Source organism: Diabrotica undecimpunctata, chromosome 2 (genome assembly GCF_040954645.1).
Source record: "Diabrotica undecimpunctata isolate CICGRU chromosome 2, icDiaUnde3, whole genome shotgun sequence".
NCBI lineage: Eukaryota > Metazoa > Arthropoda > Insecta > Coleoptera > Chrysomelidae > Diabrotica > Diabrotica undecimpunctata.
In genome coordinates, this window is record NC_092804.1 from 155,154,549 (window position 1) to 155,182,149 (window position 27,601).

The window sequence follows — 27,601 nt, forward strand, 5'->3', positions numbered from 1 at the left end:
TCCTCCGTATATCTTGTGTAAGATCTTTCCCATCGTTTGAATTTCTGTGTAGTTTTTGGCTTGACATCTATGTTTTGCTTACATAACCAAAGGTTCTTCTTCTTCTTCCTTTTCCTTTATTGGGTAATATCCCAGGGGATAATTTGCCCAGCTAATTCAGGGGGAAATTCTCAACTTGCTCTGGACAATCGAGTATCCCCATATAAAACCAAATTGAAATTATTTTATATTGAATGAACACTATGTTGAAACTTCTTCTTCTTTGGCCAGACACTCATATAGGAAAGACAATTCAACACAGGATAAAACTTTTCTTGCTTGGGTGTAGCAGCCAGTCTTTTTCTACATAATCTTTTCTTTTCTATTAGGTGCTTTTTAGTTATTTATATATAAAATAAGTGATGAGGTCCTCAGAGTTCCACAGCAAACTCTTCTGCAGCCATCTACTTAATTCAATAGCTACTTTACTGTGGACTGTCCAAGTTCTTCATATATATATATATATATATATATATATATATATATATATATATATATATATATATATATATATATTTGAGGAATTTGTAAGGTTATGTTATAGTAGATAAGATAGAAATATATTATAGATTGATTTTGGCTAGATTAAGAAAAGTAATCAACAAATTTAGTCTTTGAGAATTAATTAATTAATTAATTGAGCAAATCTCTATAGGAGTTTGTAGTTTTGTTTTAACCAATTCTTTGTAGAGGTCAAAACTTGGAGAAACGTTTATTGGACACTCTAGGATAACATGATTCAGAGATCCAATTTGACCACATTGACAGTATGGGTTGTCCTGAATACCTATGCGGAATAAATGAACGGCAGTGGAACAATGTCCTGTTCTCATTCTAATTACTGCGGTGATATGCCTTCTGTCTTTATAAGGAAATTGATTGAACCATGGTGATTTGCTCCATTTATTGACTATTTTACTATAAAACGACCCTTTTGATCTGTTTGAATTCCATTCTTGTTCCCATCGAGTCCAAATTAGCTTTTTAATATAAAATAAGTAGTTTGAATAATGCAATTTAACTTTGGCTGGCATTTTTAGTGATCTTCCTATATTTGCCAATTTGTCTGCAACACAATTTCCCTTAATATCCGAATGCCCTGGAATCCAAGCCAGAATAATACTGATGTTCTGTTGATTAGCTTCTATAACGCCCCTTTTGGTCATAATAGAGGTATGTTCAGTTTCCATTGAGTAAGATGTTTTCCCTATCTTTTGGATAGCACTCTTAGAATCAGACAAGATTAAGGCCCTCTTGATATCCTTCTCCAAGACAAATTTAATCGCATGATTAATTGCAATAATCTCTGCAGTGCAAACTTGAGTCTGTGTAGGGAGTTTACTAGAGTATGAGTATTCAAAGTCAGGACAAAAAACACCAAATCCTGCTGAGCCCTTACTATCAACTGACCCATCTGTAAAGATTATAGTGTGAAGTGGATTGTCAAGTGAGATTCTTTGAAATTGAATTATTGCATGCTCATCACCTTTATTAGATTGCACATTCCTAATAGGGATAGAAGTTAATTGATATTCTAATTCAAAATTGTGGCACGGAAATAAGTCACTAGAAAATAAATTTGGGGTATGTTGGAATTTATTCATGATGGAAACTAAGAGGGGAATACTTTTTTTATTCCAGTAATTATGATTTGATTGCATTGATATTTGTAATTGATTCAAGGCAGAAATTATTGGATTATTAATTAGCATAAGATTTTTTAGGAGGAATTTAGAATTAAGCCATTCCCATCTGTACTTTAGAGGAATTTGACCACTTTCACTTAACAATGCATGAATAGGGGTAGATCTCATACATCCTGTTATGATACGAATACTCTTATATTGTAATTTATCTAACCTGTTGATTAGCGCCTTAGGACAATCTGATAATATTTGACATCCATAATCTAAATGACTTTGTATCAAACCATTATGAACCATCTGGAGAGTTTTAGGATCACTACCCCAATATGTTCCACATAGAGCTCTCATTACATTCAAGCTACGACTTACTTTTAATTCTATTAAATCCAAATACGATTTCCACTTCAGGTTTTTTTGAATAACTACCCCTAAATATTTCACTGTATCACCCATTTAATTGCATGACCTCTAATTCTTACGTTTGGAGGATTAATTTTACGATTCCCTAGTTGAAATATAATTGCTGAGGACTTATTGTAAGATAAATTAAAGTTGTGTTCTAATAACCAGAGATCCATCCTATCCATTAACAAGTTCAAAGAATTAATTCATTTAAGTAGATCAGCCCCACTAACCAAAATAACCAAATCATCTGCATACTGTATCAGATTACAACCGCTGGGAATAATCTCGTATAAAGATAGGGAATACAGATTAAATAACGTTGAACTTAGAGGGGAGCCCTGAGGTAAGCCCTGATTAGTTTTTCTTGGACCATGAATTTGACCAGTTTTGTCCTTTACATAAATACTACGATCATTTAATATAGAATAAATGACATTTGCTAGTTGAATAGGAATGTTATATTTAATTAGTTTAGAGTATAACAGAGAGATGTTGACACTATCATAAGCTGCTGAAATATCTAGGAAAAGTCCTATGGTAAATTGATTCAATGAAAATCCTTGTAGTATTTTAGAATTTAGTAATGAAATGCATTCCATGCAACCTCTACCCCTTCTAAAACCAAGTTGCAATGGATTTAAAATATGATTGTGTTCTAAGAACCACTCAATTCTGTTTTTAATTAATGTTTCCAGCATTTTACCAACACACGATGATAGAGCTATTGGCCTATAATTAAGTGGGTCAGTTTTATCCTTTCCATGCTTAACAATGGGTAATATGACCGTTTGTTTCCACGAGAGAGGAACCTGTCCCTTCCGGATACATTCATTAAAGAATTGAATTAAGAGTAATGATCCAGAGTGCGGTAAATTTCTTAACATAGAGTATGAAACCTGATCAGGACCCGTAGCAGAATCAGTTTTAGACAGAAGAGTATTGTGATATTCATCAAATGATATGGGATTCTCAGAATACTGCAGAGGACTGAAAAGTAATTCAAAGTCTCCAGAAATAGATGAGAGAAATGTTAAAATTTCTTGAGCTATCTCCTCAGGTGGCAATTGAGATAAAAGAGACAATTTTCTACCAGAAACCTTGTTAATTTTATTCCAAATATCTTTAAGGGGAGTATTTCTATTTAGTTTGCTACAAAAGGATCTGAAGCTTATTTTTCGCTTTAATTTTAGAAATTTTCTAGCTTTCGCTATGAATTTTTTAGCCTCTATATAGTTTTCAACACTAGGAGAATTTTTAAATGTATTAATAGCTAAAACTCTCTTGTGTATTATATGAGCACATGAATCATCCCACCATGCAATGTGATATTTGTTATTATGAGAGGAGGTCCAAGGAATTGATGTGTCTGCCACTGATGATATATATTCGATAAAATTTTCATAGTCCTCAATTGGAAACGATGAGAAAATACAGTCTAGTTTTTCATGGAAAGAAAGCCAATCAGCCTTTTTGAAATTTCTTCTTTTAGAAACCTGATTAGAGTCCTGTGTTGGGATACCGACATAGCATAGAATGGGAAAATGATCACTAGATCCTGTATCTGGAATGGTGGTCCATCCACTAATTTTAGGTGCCAAATCTATCGAAGCCAATGATAAGTCAACTACTGATTTGCTGCCACCAGGATGAACCAATCTTGTTGGAGAACCATCATTAAGAAAAATTAACTTAAGATCTTCTGCAGTTTGCAAAATATTTCTGCCATTAACACTATCTCTTGAGCTTCCCCATGCTCTATGATTACAATTTAAATCACCCATGATGAGTAGAGGTTTGTTGATCGAGTTGACCAAAGAAGACCAGCATGTTTTGGAAATGAGATTGTCCAAAGGACAATACATATTTAATATATTTAAATTATACTTGGGTAAAAAGGTGAGTTGAAATTGAACATCTGAATTAAAACCACGATTGTTAATATGAATATCCCGAAAATCTATATTGTATTTGATAAGGGTAATTAAGCCCCCATATCCATCACCTCAATCCTTTCTGATAATGTGATACCCTCTGCATCTAATTATGTGTTGGTTAGATAGCCAAGACTCACTAATGAGGACAATATCAGGGTTATAGTCTTTAATAAGAACTTTTAAGTTATCAACATTGGTATTATAAGATCTTATATTCCATTGTATAATAGTTAGTGGGGCGTGATGATTGAACATATAAAATGTTAAAAACATGTGTGTACCAGGTCAAGACGAGAGGGGAATCAGTATTCTGAGTCCTCAGACCCAGATACCTCCATCCCTCCTCGCTTCTGACTAGTACTTATAGCATTATGTGATACACTTTTGTTTTTATGATTACCAATCTCTACATTTAATCCAACGTGATCCTTAGGAGAACTATAATTTTTATTAATCAATTCACCAATAAATGTCATAACCAAATCCCTGTGATTTTGATTGAGCATTAATATAGCCTAATTTAAATCTCTTTGGGTCTGAGAGTTATTTATAAAGTGACTAGGGGATTCTTTGGGGGATCTCCCATTAGGATTGTTCAATACTTTAGAATGAGAACTTTGATCAAAGCCTGCATTTAATGGTCTTTTCCTTTTTGATGGAGTGGATTTTGTAATCTGACTGTAGGAAACAGAATTTGAAGACAGGGATGTAGCAACTGATCTCCTCTCTTGAACTGAAATGCTATTTGCAGAGGATAGATTATTTACAAGATTAGGAAAATCCTTAATGTTTAACTTTGGGCTAGATATTTCCCTTGGAATGTTTTGGTTAGCTTCATAATAGGATAAGTTGGCAAACGACATAAGTTCCTTAATACTCTTTTGTCTTTTTCTTTCTTTACATTCAGGATGTCTAGAGTCATGATCTGGTGTTTTACAGAACATACAAAATCTACTGCATCCTACAAACGAGGGAGAATCATGATTTACACCACATGTAACACATCTGTTTTTTCCCTTGCATTGAGAAAGAGCATGCCCATATAAAAGACAATTATGACATTGGAGAACTGGACTAACAAAGGGTATCACCTTCATAGGCAGACCATAAATTTCAATTTCTTTGGGAATATTCCTTCCTGAAAAAGTTAAACAGATAGTACCTGTAGGAATGAAAGTGGTTTCTGAATTATTTTGCATAACCCTTCTATTCATTCTTTTAACAGAGATAACTCTACAAAAGGGTAGATTAGTAGAAGTTGACATTTTAATTTCCTCTTCTGACAAAGATTTAAAAACTCCCCTGACAATACCTTTACAAGAGATAAGATGAGTGGGAATTAAAACCTCATAACCTAATTCTTCCCAGTCCCTCCTAAGGATAAACGAATTGGCAGATTGTCTGTCCTTGAAAACTACCCCCACTCTATTTTTTCCCTTTCTGTCAAATTTAGAAATCTCTTTCAGTTTTAAATTAAAGATAGTCTTAGCAATACTTAGGATATGATAATTACCCACATTACTATTTTTACCCTGAACAAAGACCTCAAAGGGCCCCAAATCTGATTCAGAATATAAACTCTTTTCTTTAATGTTTACTTTCTCTATTGCATTATTTTGAGACGGATTTTGACTTATATTTGGGTAGGGATCTGGTGGACGGTCGGGAGGAATTTCTTCCTCCATAATGGCAAACGTCAACAAAGTTTAAATCTACCAAAACGTTAAGATGTGGTTAGACTATATAGAAGATTAGGAAATATGTAAAGGAATAAGATCACAAAGAAAATGTTAGAAAGGCCCTTACTTGTATTTTTCGACCATGCACCATCAAACTTCGAAAAAAAACCAACCTGGAATGACAATTATCCAAGCTTTGATTTCTAATCCAAAATAAGCGCAAATTCGTGAAATATACTGTACTTAGATTACAAAAATTCGCAGAAAACTTTCAAATGCGTATTTACACTTTGACAGTTCAACTGACAATCATAACCAAAGGTTGCATAATCATTTTGTAAATCTTGATTTTCGTATCCTGAAAGATCAAGGCCAAGTAAATCTCCTGTCAATTGTTGACTAAAAAATGCACTAATTAATAAACAACCAGAGGTCATAATTATTATTAACTTCTTATTCGAAAATATTATTTTTCAAAACGACTTCCTGAGTGGAAGTCAAAACGTCAAAAGCAAGTGTACAATGAAATTTGTATTACAATCAATTCCGGTTTAGTCCCATTTAAATACAGTAACTAACAAATGATATTATAGTATTTTTTTAATTTTATTTCCAACATACACAAACGTATGATAATATTATAATACAATTTGTGAGTAACTCATTGATTACTATCTAATCTTAATGTAACAACAGGTGTATATGATTTTGCATATGTTTATAAATAGTATATATATATTTTTACCTGCAGCATTGTTTAGTTTTGATTTATTTATTTGTCGAAATGGAGCTTGCTAAAGAACACAGGGCATTAGTGGACCGTATTGCTATTGCAAATGGTTTTACCGATTATGAAATTATAACTACATCTGGATCGAATAAAGGAGACAACTTTCTAGGAATCCTTACTGCCATTACCATTAAAAACAAGGAAAAAAGTTTGGACGTGATTCTGAAGACCTCCGAAACCAATAAACAGGTTAGAGACTCTACACCTTTTAGAGACCTTTATAAGAGAGAAATATTTTTGTACGAACGGGTTTTTGAGGAGTTCAAGAAGTTTCAAGAAGAATATAATATTGAAGGTAAAGAATAATTTTTTTTTTAAATTTGGGAAAATTTATGTAAAATTTATCTTTTCTTCTTCTTTTAATGCCTTTTTTCCGTGGATGTTGGCAATCACGTTGGTCCATACAACTTTGTTGACAGCTGCTCTAAATAGATGTATGGTAGTCATTCCTGCCCACTGTCTGATGTTCTTCAACCACGATGTCCTTCTGCGCCCTTGAAATCTTTTGCTTTCTATCTTGCCTTGTAAAATAAGTTGAATTAGTTGATACTTCTCATTGCGCATCACATGCCCTAAGTATGTCATCTTTCTGATTTTCACGATACGCATAATTTCCAGATCTTTATTCATACGTTGGATCACGGTATTTTTTGCAACATGATGGATATAGAAAATTCTGAGCATGCGGCGGTAGCACCATATTTCGAAGGCTTCTAATCGTTTGGATGTTGCCTCCGTTAAGGTCCAGGCTTCGACTTCATATAAAAGGGTAGAAAATACATAGCATCTCAAGACTCGTGCTCTTATATCAATGTTCAGGTGCATATTACAAAAAATCTTCCTAAGGCGATTGAAGACAGCTCTCGCCTTTTCTATACGACATCTTATTTTATGTTAGTGATCCAATTACTTATTTAGGCTGCATCCAAGGTATGTAATTTTGTCGACTATTTTCAAGGGTTTATTATTAGCTGTGAATTGGTGCTGTATTACGTCGTTTTTACTTACTACAAGAATTTTGGTCCAGTTTAGTTTCAGATCCTTCATTATCAGCAATCAAAACCGTATCGTCCGCGTATCTTAAATTGTTTATGATTTCACCATTGATTTTTAAAGCTTCTCTTAATCCATCAATAGCTTCCCTGAAAAGCATTTTCGAGTAAGTATTAAACAACGTCGGTGATAAAATGTAGTCCCCGTTTTATCGTGAATTCTTGTGAGGTTTCGTTGTCTACTCGTACAGTTGCTCTTTGCTGTAAGTATAAATTTTTAATTAGCCATTAAAATTTATAATGAAAGTTATACTCGTATGTTTACAGGGGACAAAATTCTAACCTACCATTTACCATATTCAAAATTAACTTAAATTTTTGTACTTGTGCCACTCTTATCGGAGATTGGAAATTATCAAGGCTATCATGATCTTATTCACAGCTAATAAACACTTAAGCGCTAACATTTAACAATTATTATTTTGTAATTATAATCATATGAAAATATTTTTTATATCATATTAATTTTATTTATAAATTTTATTTATAAAATTAAGTAACGGTTGAACAGATAATAATATTAAATCAATCAATCTTTCAATCTCATGTTCTTTTAGCTACGTAGTTAAAGATTTATTTTGGAGATTATTCCTTAATAGGCCAATTAAGTTAGATTTTTACTCGACTCAACTGTATAGACAGTTGAAATGTGTAGTGTGATGTATTATAAAAGGACTAACATCTAGGGATTTATCAAATTTTTAATGGAAATATGTTTACTCATTATTTTGCTCATAACTTAAAAACTTGTCTATATAGAGATTTGACGTCAACAGACAACTTATTAGGCAAAAAATACCCAAAATTAGAGCTAAAGTAAAATCAGTTATTAAACAAAAAAATTATTGCAAAATGAACAACAAAATTGCTGTTTTTAAATATTATTAACATTTTTTTTATTATTTGTTAAAATTTATTTCAATGTAGTAACGCAATCTTAAAATGAACATATCCAAAATTCTGTTTTTGTTCTACCTTGATAGTAAAAAATTTATTACTTTTTTCTTCATGATCTTGTTTCCCTCATTATAGTTTTTGTTCTAAATCGCTTTCACTATTTCTTTCCAACACTACATCATCAGCATAAATTAAGAACGAGGGTAGTTTACTCTGCTGTTATCTGATCAAAAACGCTTTCTTCTTTTTTTTTTCTAATGACGCTACATCCCTTTGTGGGTCTTGGCCTGCTTAACAACGTTCTTTCATTCTGCCTTGTCGGATACTGTCCTACGCCACTGCCTGATGTTCATCGTTTTAAGATCTTCGTCTACATCGTCTGTCCACATTTTACGTGGTCTTCATCTTGTCCTATTTTTTTTAAGTTTCTTTCTCTGGATTACTCTTACAGCTCGATTATCCGGCATTCTTTGTGGTCAAGGCAGTTAAGACTTTGTAACTTTACAAATCTAACGATATCATCACATTAATTCCATCGCTGTTAGGCTAAATATCTTTCTCAATATTTTATGCTCAATTATTTTCATCAGTGATTGAAAGGGTCCACGTTTCTCATCCATATGTCTAACCACTGGTGTAACTACTGTTTTGTAGATTCTAAGCTTGGACTTACGATTCTGTAACTTACTTTTCATTAAGTCTTTTTATGAATAAAAGCACTTATTATCGCTAAGAATCTGTGCTTGTATTTCTTGACCTACGTTGTTGCTGTCATTTATTATTGAGGCTAAGTAGGGAAAGGTGGAGGCATATTTGTAGGTATGGTTGTCTACCTTCAGATTCTCATGTCGATTCGATTTTGTTTACTCCATATACTTCTTTTTCCTTTTATTTACTACTTATTATGGCAACATCATCCGCAAATGCGTATATTTAAGTGGATCTTGTATTAATACAGCTGTTCATATCTAGGTTTCTGATAATAGCTTCCAAAGTTAGATTAAAAAGTGTTTTTGTTACAGTTTCACCTTGCCCAACTCTATTTTCAATATCCAATGCCTCTGTTATATCTTTATATTCTCACCACACCCTTGGGACTCTCAAAAGTCATTTTTATAAGTTTAACTAACTTTTTGGGTATTCCTAACAGGGATAGTTATTTTAACATTTTTTTTTCTATCTACTGCATTAAAATTGAAATTAAATGTTATATTCAGCACATTTTTATGTGTACTTTTTGTTATTTCTTACGAAATTGATTCAAGACGGCTGTATAAAATCCTGATAATATCTTGTATGCGACAATTAATACTGTTAGGTCCCTACAATTTTACTTTGCAATCTTCTTTATAAGTTCTGCAGTTATTCCGTATGTACTAGGCTCTTTGTTATTTTTCAGATGTTTTATGACGTAAGTATATAATTTCTTTCAATGTTGGTTCCTCAACTAGTTATCATGCTGTGTGTTGAATTATTTTTTTCTTGCTTTTGTTTTTTTTTCTGGGTTTAAGAGCTCTTTGAAATGCTTCTTCTACCTTTTCATTAGTTCCTTTTTCTCGCTGATAATTGCCCCGTTTTTGTTATCAAAGGATAAAAAAGCTAACATAGGCAAGAGTTACGGTAAACAAAGGCACAGGAGAACTAGAGGAGGATATTGAAACTTAAGAAAGTTTCAAATATTTGGAAGTTGAGTGTAATAAAAGAACCAGAAATTTAAAGAAGAATAGTAAAGAAAAACAGAGCTTTTAGTAGTATCTATTTCTACCTATTTATATTTTTTTATTGTTTTGTTTATTTTGTAAACAAAACAATAAGAACGTACTGTGACGTGACATTGTCTGTAATGTGAAAGTTTAATTTCAGCGTTTTTAAGGCGTATGTCAATTGCCTAATATTTGTTGCCAAAAGACAAAATCGAAATTTTATGTCACAGCACTGCACTCTTTACCTTTAAAAGGCATTTTCATTTTTATCGATAGGATACTACAATTAAAAGATTACGAATTTTTACTGTCGGGTTGACACAATTTAAAAAAACATAAAAATTAATTTGCGCGCGTTACTCAAAATCGCCGGTTACTTTAAGCGTTGTTTGTGAGAGAACGGTTTATTATTCACAAAAAGTGATAATAAACATTTTTGTTTAAAATAATCTCGTTTCAGATTGTTTTACGGCGTACAAGATTCCTGGTCGATCTAATGTTTTTTGTTTCCCCCCTCCCTCAATCTACAAGGAAGGGTGTTAGGGAAAAGCCAGGGAGTAGGAGTGGCAAATTTTTTGCATCCTTTATGGGGTAAAAAAATTGACACTCCCTGGAAAATTCAGCTTGTTCATCTCGTTTTTAGGAATAAAATCTCTGATTACTGAACTCAATCTATATTTAATACTGGAGACTATTGCTTTATTCTTTTTGCTTTCGATTCGAGCTATCCTGCGTATTTATTTGTTTTTCTTAGTCTTCTTTTGCCAGTATTTGAAATATATTCATTTCTTTTAAATAACTTTTATATTTATTTTTTATAGATCGATTCGAGAGTGTGCCCAAATTTTATTTGAGTTTTACCGAAGATGAACTTGAAGGCTTTGTTATGGAGAATTTAAAAACACAACAATATCAAATGTGGAATAAAAAAGTCCCAATAAATCCAGAACATACAAAAGCAGTACTCATTGAGTATGCTAAATTTCATGCAGTTGCATTAGCAATGAAATACAAAAATCCGGAATTATTTAAAGATCTGACAGAACGTGGTCCACCTAATCCATATGAGATTTCTTACCAAGGAGATAACGAAAAAGTAGAACAAATGAAAGCATTAATTACATATTCTTTATCTGATAGTTTCAAAGCTATAAAGGATAATGTAGTTTTGATAGAATATTTAAAACACTATGAGCAGAATTTATTGCCTGACGCTATGTCCAAGTTACAAGGGCCAGAATACAAACTTGTCATAACACATGGCGATTGTTGGTGTAACAATTTTATGTTTAAATATCAGGTAACAATTTATTTTTTTTTATAACTTTGAGTCTTAAATAATATGTACTAATTTTTAAATGATCAATTTGTTTTATCCATTTTACGTACATAATATATGTAGGCTATTGATTAAATTTACATGCCGCTGTCAAAAGTCCTAAGTTTTTGTTTCTCAGCCTTTTTAAGTCAGCAAGTGCCTCTTAACTTGTTAAGAATCACAAGCAAGTAATTTAATAAAACTCAGCCTGAGAGACTTGTTCACCCCTTGAAATGATGTTCGGTTGCAACAATTCAGTGAAGGAAGAAGTATTAATTCGAGTACACACTGTCAGCCAAATGCTCTTTATGTGAAGGAGTGGAAGTTCTATGTACAAGAACGCCAATATGGTTCCCCAATCGACTCAAATGCAGGCTAGCATTAGGTGCTTTATTCCTGCTATCGTCTTATGACTTATCCGCGAATCTGAAATTACTTGCTTGGGTCTTAAGTCTTCGATCTATGCTAAACCGAGTGTGGAGACATGATGCTCGAGAGTTTGGGCGCTACGTGTCCCAATTTTTTTGGTTTTTGTTAATTTTTTTGGTGGCTTTCAGTCTTCGGGTTTCCGAGTTCGGACAGAGCTTGTCTTATTCGAACTCTGAAACGAAACTCAGGTTGCCCAAATATGAAGTTGCCCAAATATGCAAACAGCCTTAAGTCACACAAAAATCAAAGTTGAGTTAGATGTGCCAATGCATTGTTCTGTTGTAGCCAAAGTGGTTTATTCTATCTGATTTATGCAAAAAAAATTATTTCCAATTATAAAAGCATGTTAAAAACCACCTTTACATGCAAAATAACTTATTTCCACTGTACTGGTCTATGCAAACCAACTTATTTCCAACTAACCAATAGAAGCACTGCAGCTGCCACTCAGTTGACCCAGTCAGTCTTGCAAATTTGAGATTATGTAAGGGTTTTGTATTAAAAGTTTTTGTGACTACTATTCAGTTTCTCAACGTATCTAGAAACAATTAGTAATTACGTTATTATTTAAAGCAGACTGGATAGTGCAGGTGGAAGTGTAAGTGTTGGAAGGGACTAGAAAGGGAAGAGTTTCATGAGGAACAAGGAAAAGTGAACAAATTACCAGATATGCAGCTCCTAAAAGAGCCCTTTTTGTACCGTGTAAACATAACAATTAACGTTTCACGTGCATAAAAATAAGGCCTTATTACATCAAAGCTTTCAAAGAACAATTTTATAAAGATCCAGACAAGAAAAGAGAAGACAATATAATTGCCAGAGCTAAACCGATAAACAAAAACAAAAAGAAATATACCTGGACCTGAGCGAAAGTATTCAATACAATACTTCTTTCCGACTGTCCCTGGTGTTAAAACTTCTGAAAAATTACTTATTTGTGACTTAAGCTTGTTTGCATTTTACCTCCTCACATAGCCTCTCATTTTGTAAATAAGCCCTTTATGCCAAACTTTCTCAAAGGCTTTGCTTACGTCCAGGAAGGCTGCTCCTGTGTATTGTTTGTTATTAAATTCGTCTGCCTTGTACCTTTATTCTAAGTACTTATAGCTCGCTGGAGTGTTCTGATCTAAATCCAGATTGTGCTTCTGGGATTATTTCCATCCTTTCTGTTTGAAGTATGCTAAGGATGACTGTTTTTACAATCTTATTTATTGCTGGAAATAGGCTTATTGACCTGTAGTTTTGCGGGAATTTGCTGTACTTTCCTAGTTTCGGAATCATGATGACATGGACTTCCTTAAATCGATTTGGATAGAGTTTATATCTTATTTTGATCTGATCCAGGGGCTTTCTTTGGCGATTTGTTTCTAATTAGTTCGTTTATCTCCTCCGGTGACGTTAAAGGGATGATCTCGTTTGGTTCCTCTGGCCTTTCTTGTTGTTCATCGACTTCTTCTATTAAGTCTATATCTTCTTCTTCTTCTTCAAGTGCCATCTTCGTTCCGAAGGTTGGCGATCATCAGGGCTATACGTATTTTCGAAACTGCTGACCGAAACAATTTGTTGCTGCTACAGCTATACCATTCCCGTAGATTCTTTAGCCAAGAGTTTCGTCTTCTTCCTATGGACCTTTTTCCTGCTATTTTCCCTTGCATAATTAGTCGAAGCAGTTCATATCTTTCGCCTCTTGTAATGTGTCCCAAGTATTGCAGTTTTCGTTTTTTGATCGTAAATATGACTTCCTTTTCTTTATTTATTCTTCTCAAGACCTCGACATTTCGAGGACACATCATGGATTCTCTAGGTCCATGATATTCTCAGGATTCTGCGATACAACCACAGTTCAAATGCCTCTAATTTTATGGTATCAATCTTTTTCAACGTCCATGACTCCATTCCGTAGAACAGGACAGAAAGTACGTAACATCTCATCAGGCGAAGTTTCATTTCAAGGCTCAAATCTCTTCCGCAGAACACTCTCTTCATTTTAGTGAATATGGATCTGGCTGTTTCTATTCTTATTTTGATTTCTGCTGAGCTATCGTTGTCTTCATTTATAAAAGTGCCTAAATATTTGTATTTGCTAACTCGATCGATAATTTCATTGTGTAAATATAAATTTTGGACATTTTGTGTTGATTTCGATATTACCATAAATTTGGTTTTCTTTATGTTCAAAGATAGTCCATATTCTTCGCTGCAGTCTGCTATCTTATTCACCAATGTCTGTAGCTCTTCAAGTGTTTCTGCAATCAGAACGGTGTCGTCGGCAAATCTCAGATTGTTTAATCTAACACCATTTATTTTAATACCTACGGATTGCTCAGAGAGTGTTCTATTCATTACGTCTTCGGAGTAGAGAATAAACAGGATTGGTGACAGTATACACCCTTGTCTCACACCTCGCTTTATTTCAATTTCTTCAGTGGTATTATTCTCTACTCTCACTACTGCTTTCTGATTGTAGTACATATTTGCTATTAGTCGGATGTCTCGTTTATCTAAATTCTTTTCTGTCAGGAGTCTGATTAGGTGATCATGCCGCACTTTATCAAAGGACTTGTTGTAATCTATGAAACGCATGAATACATCTTGATTTATGTCAAGACATCTTTGAGACATAACGTTCAGTGCAAACAACGCCTCTCTTGTTCCAAGTCTATTTCGGAATCCAAGCTGGGTATTATTGATGGCCATTTCCAGTTTTCTGTGTACTCTAGAGTGTATAATTTTCAGAAATATTTTCAGTACATGGCTTATCAGACTGATTGTACGGTAATCACTGCATTGTTTTATATATATATTAGATATATTTATCTTTTTTGGTATAGTAACAAAGGTGGATAAAAGCCATTCTTGTAGTATTTTTCCTGATGTATAAATGCTATTGAAAAGTTTAACTAAAATGTGAATCGAGTCTTTTTCTATTAGTTTAAGGATTTCCGTTGGTATTTCATCTGGACCTGGGGCTTTACCATTTTTCATTCTTTTTAGTGCGTACATTACTTCTTCTTCCGTTATCTCTGGACCTTCGTCTCCTTGTATGTTACTTAGCTCAGATTGTTGTCTATCATCTGCAAAGAGTTCTTCAATATAGTTTTTCCATGTCTTCAACTGTTCTTCTCGTTCTGTTATTATGTTTCCGTTGACATTATACAGGGTATTTGGCTGCTTACGTTTTTGTGTACCTCCAAGTTCTTTCACTTTTTTTTGTACATTAAAAATATCATGTTTTGCCTGCAATTGCTCTATTTCTTCACATTTTCTTTTATAAAAATCTTCTTTTGCTATTCTGATTTCTATTTTGATTTCTTTCTGTATTTGTTTATACCTTTGTTCGTTTTTTCCTTTCATTATTCTCCGATTGTCCATGAGAAGAAGGATCTTATCAGTCATCCACCTTTGCTTTATTTTTGGTTTTTCTTTAGTCAGAATTTTCTTCATAGGACCTGTTATCGCTATTTTTATCGCTATATCTTCATCTGGGTGATAATTTAGTGTGCACTATTTCTGACCTCGTCTTTTTCTTTAATGGAGTAGATAATTCCCCACTCGCCGTATATTGGGGGATGAGTTTTCTGTCATTTTTGTATTTGGGCCTTACTTTCTCCATATCTTTGACGTGGTTGTTCCAGTGTCGCACCCGATGTTCTTGTACTTTTGTAGTGCCGTTTTAGCTTCTCTGTTTAGTCAGTTTTTCCTTTTTTGTTCACCTGATTCCTTGTCCTTCCCTCTTTGTTTGGTTCTATTTTTTCCCTAATCTAGTCCTTTCTGCCCTGGTTTATGTCCTTAAACCTTCCCCTATGTACTTCTGTTGCCTCTTCTGGGGTTCTGTTTTTAAGTGCTTTCTGTATGATGTTCTCGAGCTCTGGAGCTCTTTCTAATTCTTCACACAATAATCTAGCAATCAGCAAATAAATTATTACATTTTCAATACCCCATTTAAACGAGAGAATCTAATTATGTACCGTACAAAAAAGTTTAAATATTTATTACCATTTCATTACTGCGTAAAAGTACTAGAAAATTAGTTTATTTTTATGTTCAATAAAAATACTAAACCTTGATGAGTGAGTATTCTTTCTTTCTTTTTGCCAATTAATGATTTTCTGCCATCCACCTTGCTCTTGTGTACACTATATTATATACTTTCCTAAGCATTGACTGCTTTTTATTTTGTATAAATAAAAACTAGACAATCAGCGTAGGCTATTCATTAAACATGTGTTTTTAGTTTTGTCAGAACCTCGTTATACAGAACGTTCCATAATGTTAGCACTAATACTCATCTTTGCGGTACTCCCTCAGTTAATTGTATCCCTTTATCTTTTTATTTATTTACTATTTGATTAGAAGTTCGTCTTCGATACCTATTTACGGTTCCAAGGTTCCCTGTTTTATTTTTCTATTCAATAGTTATTACTACTGCAACCTGCCCTTGTCGGCTTTGAGTACGATGATTTCTTGTTTTTCTGTAAATTTATATTAATGTGTTAATAATAATTGTTAAATGATTAATTTATTTACATATTTTATTTTAGGATCCAAACAATAAGACAACACCCCAAAGTTTACGTATTGTTGACTGGCAAATGTCTTCTTTTGGAAATCCTTGTACAGATATTTCCTATTTTCTTTTGGCAAATGGCTCAGAAGAAATTCTAAATGATTTTGAAACGTACCTAAAAATATACCACGACAAACTAGTTTTGCAGCTTCGTAATTTTAATTTGAATCCCGACGAAGTGTTTCCTTGGTCCAGGTTTCAAAATCATTTAAAGAAAAGTATATTATCAGGCTTTTTTATGTCGCTTTTAACGATAAAGTTAATGTTAACTGAGTGGGTACCTGATCATGTAGAAGCTATTGAAAAATCTGGCGAATCTGGTTCATTACAGTTAGAAGAGTACAGTAGGAGAATAAAAATTTTATTAAAGTTTTTGATTAAAAATAAATATTTGTATTAAACATTTTCTATTTTATTCCAAGACTTCTGTCGTTGCGTAAATGGACTCTTTTAACTGTTTACTGTGACAGCGAACCGCGAATCGCTATTTCGTGTTTCCTGGCGTTGCTTTCGGTACGCTCGCCACGGCATTTTACTATATAGAAAAAGTAATTCAAAGCCATTAAATTAGTATAGTATAGAATTATATTTTTAGGGTTAAAAACCAGAAATGGTATATTGGATTTATAACATGGTGGTAAACCAACAATATAATGTTGATAAATTAAAGTGTACTGAAATCGAAAGAAACTTCCAAATATGCTTAGATCGTAAAATATCAGAACATCCCAGAAGTAAGGTATATCCAACTGAACTTAACACAAATTGGGAGTTTATGAAAACCACGCCCAAAGAGACCGCAGAGGAAGTGCTGGGTGAAGTACCTAAGGGACAGCGAAACAACTGGTTTGATGAGGAATGCCAACGAGTAACGAAAGAGAAAAACGACGCGTATCTGAAAATGATCAACAGAAGGACCAGGAGCAATGTTGAAGAATATCGAGTAAAGAGACGATAGGAAAAACAAAAACACAAACAGAAAAAGCGGCAACAAATCAATAAAGAGTTCGAAGAAATGGAAAACCTTAATAGAGAACACGAATACAGAAAATTTTACAAACAGGTTAACACAAAAAGAAAAGTTTTCAAGCCACAAGCGAACCAAGTCAAGGCCCTTAACGGAATTCTTTTAAACGAGAGAGTAGAAGTACTAGAAAGATGGCAAGAACATTTTAGTACGCTACTTAATGGAGAAAGTAGAGCTGAAGGTAGATATAATATAGAAATAGAACAGGAGGATACTGAACTACCAACTTTGGAAGAAATAAACAAAGCAATTCAGTCTCTAGCCAGAAACAAGTCACCCGGAGCAGACAACCTACCCGCAGAAATATTTAAATGTGGCGGTCAAACATTTGTAACCCTCCTTCACAAACTACTAATACAGGTATAGCAAGAACGCGCGTTACCAGAAGATTGGAATACTGGAATTATATGCCCCATACACAAAAAAGGAAACGTTCTTGAATGTTCCAACTTTAGAGGGATTTCCCTTCTTAATACAGTATAAAAATTGTGTCCCTGATACTTAACGAACGACTGGCACGGCATACTGACAATATAATAGGATCCTACCAAAGAGGCTTCTTGAAAAATAAATCTACCATTGATTACATATCATCCATCAGACAAATATTAGAAAAAACAACGGAGTACGACATAGACTGCCATTACATCTTCGTAGACTTTAAGGCAGCGTACGATACTATTGACAGGTCCCAATTATATTCGGCGATGATCGAATTAGGAATACCAAAAGGATTGGTAGAATTAATTAAAATGACGATGATGAAAGTCGAATGTAAAGTGCGCGTACAAGGGAATGTTTCAAAACCATTTAAAACCAACAGAGGACTGCGCCAGGGAGATGCGCTATCATGCACGCTGTTCAACCTAGCGTTAGAAAAAGTTATGAGAGATTGGGAATAAACTTAAAAGGTACGATATATACCCGTAGTATACAAATAATGGCATACGCTGATGATATCGTCATAATTGGAAGAACCCAAAATGAAGCAGTGGAGGCTTTCACACGTATCAAAAATACCGCAGAAAACATCGGACTTCTGATTAACATCCAGAAAACTAAATATATGCCGGTCATTTCAAGAATTCAACAAAATAACTTAGAGGTGCAACACGAAACGATAGAAATGGTAGAAGAATTCTGCTACTTAGGATCACTGGTAGACTACAAAAATAACACATCCAACGAGATAAAAAAAGAATATGCGTGGCTAACCGCTGTTGTTTTGGCCTGGACCCTCAACTAAGAGCGAGAATTATGTCAATCGCAACAAAGTGCAAACTTTATAAAACAATAATACGCCCAGTGCTCACATACGGATCGGAAACATGGGCAATGACGACCGAGATGAAGAGTTACTACGAGTCTTTGAAAGAAAAGTATTGAGGACTATATATGGAGGAGTAAACGAACAGTGTCTGTGGAAAAGGCAATATAACTTTGAACTCTATAGACTCTTTGGTGATGCAGATATTGTGAAGACCATCAAAATAAACCGCCTAAGGTGGGTGGGCCACGTTATGCGGATGGATGATAGTGATCCCACTAAAATAACTATGATAAACAGGCCGGTCGGAAGAAGAAGAAGGGGGAGACCTAAACTTAGATATCTGGACGATGTACAGGAAGATCTGAGGGAGATTGGAGTGAGGGGCTGGAGAAGACAGACACTCGATAGGGAAGGATGGAAGAATGTTTTGAAGCAGGCCAAGGCTCACGAAGGGCTGTAGCGCCAACTGATGATAATGAAACCAACAATATATGCGTATGCATCAGTTGTATGGTGATCAAAGGTGCAGCAAAAAAGTGCTATCCTCAAACTAAGTAGTGCAAATACTTGCTTGCCTCATAATCACAGGAGCTGTGAGGAGTACAACAGCGGCAGCTATGAAAGCCCTAGTGGACCTCCCTTCTCTACATATAGTTATAAAAGAGGATGCAAAAATGGGATATTATGAACTGCAAGAAAACCTGAGCAACTTACCAGTTAGAACAGGATACAGTAATAATATAGATGAAATTGGACATACCGAATGTATGATGATTTCTGGCCATATGGCATCCAAATATGGGTCTAAAGTACCTTTCCAAGCGGACATCAGCCCACGTGCGGACTGAGGAAGAGGAAACACGCGACCCAGACTGCAGGATTAGACCTGGTACTCCCAAGGGTCTAAAACTGCAGATTCGGTAGTGGTAGAAATTTAAACAATTTTAATAAACTTTATATCTCTGCATTTCAGGCAGATATTTTTGTAATCTTGCAGTTTACAAGACAAATTACCATGAGGGCTTTTAAAATAAAGGAGATCAATATGTACATGGCTAAGCACTCATAAACCCAAAAGTAGACAATAAACTAAAGTGTGAATGCCGAGAGGAACTTGGCAGACTGGCGGAACACAACAGTATCTCACTGGTATTGGCTGTAGGTCTCGAAGAATATACGGCAATGCAAGAGCTGATACATTTACCAGAGGAGCATCAGCAACAAAATACGTCGCTGCAGAGGCAGCCGCTGGAGTGCCAAAAAGCATCGTCTGCGACCGGAAAAAATCCTGGATTCGATTGCACGAATATGTGCTAATAGGTCTGAAGCACTGCAGAAAACAAGCCCAAATCAGCCCAGTCATAATAGGCTTTCTTAATCGACAATGTTTTGTAACGAAATAAGCTGTAGACTCTGTAGCTGGTAACCTGAAACAGTTAACTATATACTGCATGACTAAGAGGTGTTAGGTCATGAATGATAAACACTTTTTGGGGACGATAAAGTGGCTCCAAAAATGTATGGTACCTATCCAATTGACTTGCATAAGCTGGTATAGTGTTCCAGAATCCTGGAATTGTTATCATGAATAATATGAAAAAGTACAGTAATCCATCTGGTTGAAGTACTACTTAGTAACAGACGGCTTCATTATAAAAAAAAATAAATAAATAGTATATTACAACTGGAAACATTTTAATAAGGTACTGTTTTAGTAAATTTTCGAAAAATCAATTTTTTAACATTTTTAGATTAATTTTATGTTTAAAAATTACTGCAGTAAGCAATTCTAAAAACTAAAGAAATTTGAAGCCAATCCCGAGACATAACGCATTTACTGTAGCGCGCTCTCGGCTCGGCGCAGGTTTTCAAGCAGCAGTCAGTGGCGTGACTTATATTGATTTATCTTTTATCCAAAATACTGGTTATACTTTTACATCTTGTATTGTTAGCCCTCATGTGTTATTTACAATTCTGTAGAATCTTAGAATCTGTTAGAATCTTCTGTAGAATTTACACAAAAACTTTAAACGCGTTTTTTCAAAACTACGGCGGCCAATTTCCGGATCTAGTCGGTCCCTTTTAATAAATCTCGATGCATTCTGTTTATTTTGATTTTCTTAATAAAAGTTTACGACAATTTAACAAACCAAAGTTATAGTAAAATTTTTGTGATCAAAAATAGTCGAAAAAAGATAAGTTTTTAAACAATTTTTTCAATCATCCGCCATTTTCTTTCTTTTTTCAAGAATTTTTAATAATTTTACTGGTAAACTTTTACGTAAGGGGACTTCTTTTTTAAAACTCTTCTGGAATTTTATGTTTCACATTTGCCGTTCCAGATATTGACTATCCGCCAGGGAATAGTAATTTTTGGAAGAGACCTTTTAGGGCGAAATATGTATAAGCGTATACACAGACGTACTTGAAATCACGTGAAATCAAATATTAACTGTCTTTTTTCCTTTTATTCCGATATACTCTGTACGAGTACTAGAAACCAATTCGCTAAGGATTTTGTCTTAGTTGAGGAGCTATGTTGTAGAATGCAATTTTTAGATTTCCCATGTCTCTAATAACATTTTTATCAACGTCTGTTTTGCCTTGCAATTCTTAGAAGGCACAGATTAAAGCAAAAATTTGAATTTGGTTTCGAAAATTAGTTTACGGATTTTAATATCAGATGTCGCTATTTGCATCTATACAAAGCCATGTTAGAGTTGCTTTCTAAGACAGAAAAGATTTATTTTCACGTTAGTTCAGAGCGACTGTGAATAGCCGTCTCTGAAGAGCTCTTTTGCACAGACGCACTGTACGTAAAATCAAATCTTAACTGTATTTTTTCCTTGAATTAAAAATATTTGCGGCTACTTTTTAACTGACAACCTATTATCAATGTGTTCTCCTAATTTTAAATGTATGTAAATATGTGAGTTTGAATAACTACGTTATGAACGTATTGATCCTGCAGTCAAATTTTAGGCTATAACTAATCTAGGAGGTGATAGGGGTTAAACTGTGATAAAATCTTAAATTATAAGGTTGAGGGTAAGTAGAATCTGAATCTAAATTTTAATGCAATACGGTGGTGACACTGAAAATTATAGGGTATCATCAAAATAACACATTCTCCATCTGTTATATAGCTTTTCTTTTCACAATATAAAAAGCATATTTTTTCACAGGAGCATATTGAACAACCACCTGCTAAAAATCTAAAAACTTACGCTTGCTGTGGTAGACAAAAGAACTGAGCCACGAAAATCATTTCAATGATAGAGTAGAAAGATAAAACCTTAAATTCCAGTTATTTTTGAGATATTTTGAAATCAGTTTCACTCTTTAATAAAAACACGTAATTTTTCATAATAAACGTTTTAATAATAGTTTCGATAACGATTTAGCCAAAATTGATTGCAATGAAAACTACATTTTTAACTACTGTTGACATTTCGATTTCTACTCCGGAAATTGTTTTCAAATAATATTATTTTAAAAAGTTAGGCTTGTTATTGTTTCAAAACTAACGGTTGACTTGCTTGGCTTCGATTTTGTAGGCAATAGCCATACTTTTAATTAAAAATTAAAACGTGGCGTTTGTGCCCTCAAGATATGAAATTCTAATTATTTTTTAAATTTTGTATTATTTTTGTATTGTGCGTTTGTGTATTTTAGACTTTATGTGATAAGAAAACTGTTTTAGAACCTTTTTAGTTAAAGTTTATTTTACTGTAGATAATATTTTAGTAGTAGTAGTTTATTACACCAAATCATTCTACTATACCCAAAAATAAACGAATAATTAAAAAATACAAGGGTATCATCATCATGAGTGGCTCGACAATCCGTTGTGGATCTTGGCCTGCTCACAAAGAAGTCGCAACTTCTGTCGATTTCTGGCAGCTTCCAACCGTCTTAGAATCCTTAGGTCTTCTTCCACATTATCAACATGTCTTCTTCGTGATCGTCCTCTACTTCTTGTACACTCTGGTTTGAAAAATGTTGATCTCTTCGTGTATTTGTGATCTGACATCTTAGTAATGTGTCCAACCCAACTAAGTCTCTGTACTTTAATGAATTTTACAATATTTCGATCGGTGTATAACTGATGTTGTTCAAAGTTGTATCTTCGACTTTATAGTTTATTTACGGCCTCAAAAATCTTTCTAAGAATGTGAAATATCAAGAAGACTTTCATTTTAAGATAAGGTCCATGTTTCAGCCTCATATATAAAATTATGGTCTTATTAAGATCTTGTATATATTGAGATTTACTGCACGTTTTATATTTTTATTTCTTAAATGTTTCTGGAGACCGTGAACAGTTCTATTACTATTTCTTTTTTGACTTGCTCTAAGGTGTGGTTGTAAATTTGAATTCTCTGTTGAATAATTTGGGGGTTTTTGGAAACCAACATATATTTGCTTTTTTCCTCGTTTACACGTCCAAATTCACTTGCCGCGTCCACAAGCCTTGTAAAACACTGCACAATGTCTCTCATACTTCTGCCCACTATAACTGTATCGTCAGCGAATGCGAGAATTTGCGTCGATCTATTAAAAATAATTCCATTCATTCTAATATTTAATTGTCTAATTGCCTTTTTCAGGGCAACATTAAAGAGGAGACACGCCAGCGTGTTCCCATGTCTTAGACCATTGTTAATATCTAAGAATGTAGAGTTTTCTCCTCCAATTCTAACGCAAGAGTCTACGTTTTGCATTGTTAGTTGGGTCAACTCAACTAACATGGGTGGGATCCCAAAGTCTATCATTGCATTATATAATACAGTTCTTTCCACACTGTCATAGACTGCTTTGAAGTCGACGAAGAGATGGTGTGTATCTATGTTATATTCTAGTGACTTTTCTAGAATTTGCCTATGTGATTGAATTTGATGAGTTGTTGACTTTCCAGCGTTAAATCTGCATTGATATTGATTAACAATATCCTTTGTAAAAAGTGTTTCAAACAATACATTACCGATGATTTTATAAGCAGATGCTAACAGAGTAATGCCTCTATAGTTTTTACACTCCAGTTAATCACCCTTTTTATGCAACGGACATATTATTTCCTTTAGCCACTGTTCTGGTACCAATTCATTCTGGTACCACATAAGTGCTATTAGTTTATGGATTGCTGCAAAAAGTTGATCACCACCTATTCCGAACAGGTTTCATCGAGTCCTGGGACCTTATTGTTTTTTAGTTTTAGGATGGCATAAGACAGTTCTTATCTTGTTGGGTCTTCACTATGTAGTTGACGTTGTAGATTTTGTTGATTGTCTATGTTGTAACCTCCTTCAGTATCGTTTATATTTAGATGTTCGCTTAAATATTGTGTCCATTTGATGTGTTAATTTTATCATGTATTCACCGTTAGTGTCTTTTTCAAATTTTTAATCGTGGTTTAAATTCTCGAGGCTATTATTTAAGGATTTGTAGTATTTCCTTGTTTCATTTTTATCGAATAAACTTTGTATCTCATTGAGAGTTTTCTGTTCGTATTCCCTCTTCTCACTTCTTCTAAGACGTCTATACTCTTCTTTTTTTCTCCGTGTGCAAGCTGCGTGAATGGTTTTTTGATATGCTGCGTTCTTTCTTTTTGTGGCCATTTCGCACTCATAATCAAACCAATGATTTCTTTTTTCTGACAAGGGCATCGTTTTTAAAAATAATAATAAAATTTTTTTTATTGTTTTTTTTTTCCTTAGGACTGACTTTATCTCATCATTTATAATTGTATTTTTTTTATTTATCGCGTCTTTTTTTTTACTTTTTATATTCTATTTTAGTATTTATATACACCAAATTTTTTTTTTAAATCTCGAGGCTACTTTTTGCTTATCGCTCTTCTTTAAACGTTACAATTTACGACACTTATTCCGTTGCCGAATTGAACTTCGTTATCTTTTAAAATATATTAGCTGAAAATTTATTCTGGCACATTTATGTTAGATATCTAATAGCGCTCGATTGCTTGAGAAAACTTTTGAAATTTATTGGCACGAAGAAAACTTAAAAATAACAGCCGGAAATACGACTAGATGATTCCATGTTTTATACATAAAGTTTGAAAACTGCATTTAGGAAATCTCAAGTCAATGTTTCAATAAATCTTTAAATTCAGTTGTCAGATGAGGAAAATACCAATGTCTATTTTTATTACTTCTCTTAAATATTAAGTAATATAAGTATTTAATAATAACGTAATAAATTAAAACATAAAATGTTTTATAAATCTTCCAGTATGAGTAGTATGCAGATCACGACATTGTTTTATTGACCAGACAACAAAATTGCAATCGCTGTGACATGTTACACGTCTCCACCTCTATATTCATTTCATAGATAAATATATTGGTAACAGGGATAGCCAAGGTCAAATCACGTTCGGATTTCGCTCCCATTCGTTTGGTGGCGTTGCTAGTCTCGTTCCTGCACGGAGGGAGTGTGCTGTGGTCAATTCAAAGTTGAGTTTAGACAAATAGGGCGCCATATTTGTATTTGTTTTATTTTTTATAATTTATTTTATTATTTAAAGTTTTTTATATAAGTAGTGCAAAAAGGTACAATTTTAGACGATTTTTTTATTATGGCATTGAACACATTATATGGAATACCAATGGGAAAACGAAGAAATGAACAAAGAAGATGTTATGTTCCAGATTGCATGGATACTACTAGCAAACATTACGGTTTTCCAAGTCCACGAAATTATATGGATATGTTTGATAAATGGGTGAGTGCTGTTAAGAGTAATAAATTGTAAATTTATGCGACTAAAATTGTAGTAAAATGCCTTTTGCAGAATTAGGCCTTTATTCACATAAAACTTGACATAAGAATGACAAAACAATTATTTAAATACTGACCAGTTGTTTTCACAACATTAAGAAAACTAAATTATACTACACTTGTCTTGTATTATTAATATTTCTTGTAAAATATATAACATTTCTTGTAACATTTTTATTAATAAAGGTTTTATTCTATATTTTATTCTTTAATTTTTTTAATCACTTTGACATTTTGATGTAATGGAAAATAAATATAGTCTCAACGTAACAAGAAAACCCAAAAAGTATACGAAAAATATTTATTATCGTATATGATAAGGATTTTTCTTGTTACTTTAGGATTATATCGATTTTCCTTTACTTTAAAATGAGTTCACAATCCTAGGTAATATTACTAAACTTTTGAATTTAGCGCCATGTATGTATAGTTACGCTCCCGGTCACTAGGTGATGCGCCAATCATTGTTTTATTCTATCGAGTTAGAATCTATGGAGAAGCTATGAGCATATTAACGTGTGTATTAAAAACGGCGTAGGTAGGCGTGGCTAACGATGATACCAATATGGCAGTGGGATCATGGCCGGACTCAATAATATTAAAACTACTATAAAAATATGACTAGTTATTCAGAAGATTTAATCATAATCTAAAAAAGTGCAATACATTTTTAATAAACTATGATTTATTTATCCCGCGGTAAACACTAAAAACACGATGTATTATACATAAAGATAAATTAATACAGTCAAATACTATTAATTTATTCTCTGAAGTACGTGCCATTACTTTGTTTACATATTTGTATACTAACCTGTGGAACGTTATTCCTGAAGATTTTTTCTGCTACTGCAACTACGTTGAGAACAAGAAACCAATATTATGCACTATCACAATATATTATTACAGTTTCTATAAAAGTATTATAAAACTAAAAATATTCGAAAAACAACAAACGTAAACAAACTTATACGATCTGTCAAAAGTGTCAAAACAATATGGCCGAAGTGAGGTCGTTTTTAGTCACGTGATGCCCTCTTGATAGATTCTAACTCGATGTTTTATTTGTTAACACGGAAGTTTTAATGCTAGATGGTAGTGTGCTATGATTTATTTCACAGTAGGTACGGATTGTCGTAATTGTCACATTGACATTAAAAATTTCAAACGAAGTTAATAAACAAATAATTAATAAAATGCTTATTACATTGTATTCCGTCCAAGAAAAACTGCAACTTGTAACATGATACTTTCAGGGTCATTCGATACGCGAAGTAATTGATTTATTTATTGTTGCCTTCGAAAATAGACCTCCACCAAGTGTTACAATAGTTAAAAAGATCAGTCAATATTTTCAAAGTTCGGGATATGTAAACAGTTGTAAAAAGTGTCATGAAGGTAACGAGTCACGTGTTAGACCTGTCGATGAGGAGCTTTAAAACAGGGATATCGATATTTGTGCTTTTGTGGAAGCTAGTGAACCCTGCAATAGTGTACAAATTACTAGGGAAGATAACTTTAGGCGGATGCTGTTTTGTAAAATTATGTTAGATAAACAGAATTAAAATATACACTTTTTAAAAAATATTTTATTTTCTGACGAATCTTCATTTTCATTACATAGAAAACACAATTCATCCGTTGCAAGGTATCATTTTTGGAAAAATAAGCACCTCAGTGTTGCAATGCGAACGTAGCTTCCGCAAAAGTTAAATATTTGGACTGGAATGTTAGGCGACTATATTGTCGGTCCATTTTTTATCGATGGAAACCTGAACGGGCCAAAATATTTACAACTTTTACAGAATGAGATCAATCAGGCTGATCGACGCATTTCCGTTAATTTTCAGGAGGTGTATTTCAAACAGGATGGGTGTTCGGCTCACAACTCTAGAGCAACTATTGACTTCCTCAATCAAATGTTTCCTGATTGACTGATAAATACACGTGGTACAATTAAATGGCCCGCTAGATCCTGTGACTTGGCGCCTAACAATTTATTTTTTTGGAGTTTTCTCAAAGAAAACATTTATAGGCATCAGTT

General features: G+C 33.5%; 2 protein-coding genes across 2 annotated transcripts in view; both read left to right on the plus strand.

The window, feature by feature from the left end:
* LOC140435099 (tachykinin-like peptides receptor 86C) overlaps positions 1-27,601 on the plus strand; it is a 951,389-nt gene that overhangs the window by 478,981 nt on the left and 444,807 nt on the right. The gene's annotated exons all lie outside the window — the stretch shown is intronic.
* LOC140433520 (uncharacterized) lies at positions 6,446-16,862 on the plus strand. The gene is made up of 3 exons (XM_072521503.1): positions 6,446-6,788; positions 10,967-11,445; positions 16,434-16,862. Exons 1-3 carry the CDS (start codon positions 6,488-6,490, stop codon positions 16,857-16,859), a joined length of 1,206 nt encoding a protein of 401 aa, XP_072377604.1. The 5' UTR covers positions 6,446-6,487; the 3' UTR covers positions 16,860-16,862.

Bases quoted from the DNA above. Each gene is read 5' to 3' on its own strand.
- LOC140433520 (XM_072521503.1), top strand. From the start codon at position 6,488: ATGGAGCTTGCTAAAGAACACAGGGCATTAGTGGACCGTATTGCTATT. The intron at 6,789-10,966 runs GTAAAGAATAAT...TATTTTTTATAG, and splicing joins AGAAGAATATAATATTGAAG to ATCGATTCGAGAGTGTGCCC. The intron at 11,446-16,433 runs GTAACAATTTAT...ATTTTATTTTAG, and splicing joins ATTTTATGTTTAAATATCAG to GATCCAAACAATAAGACAAC.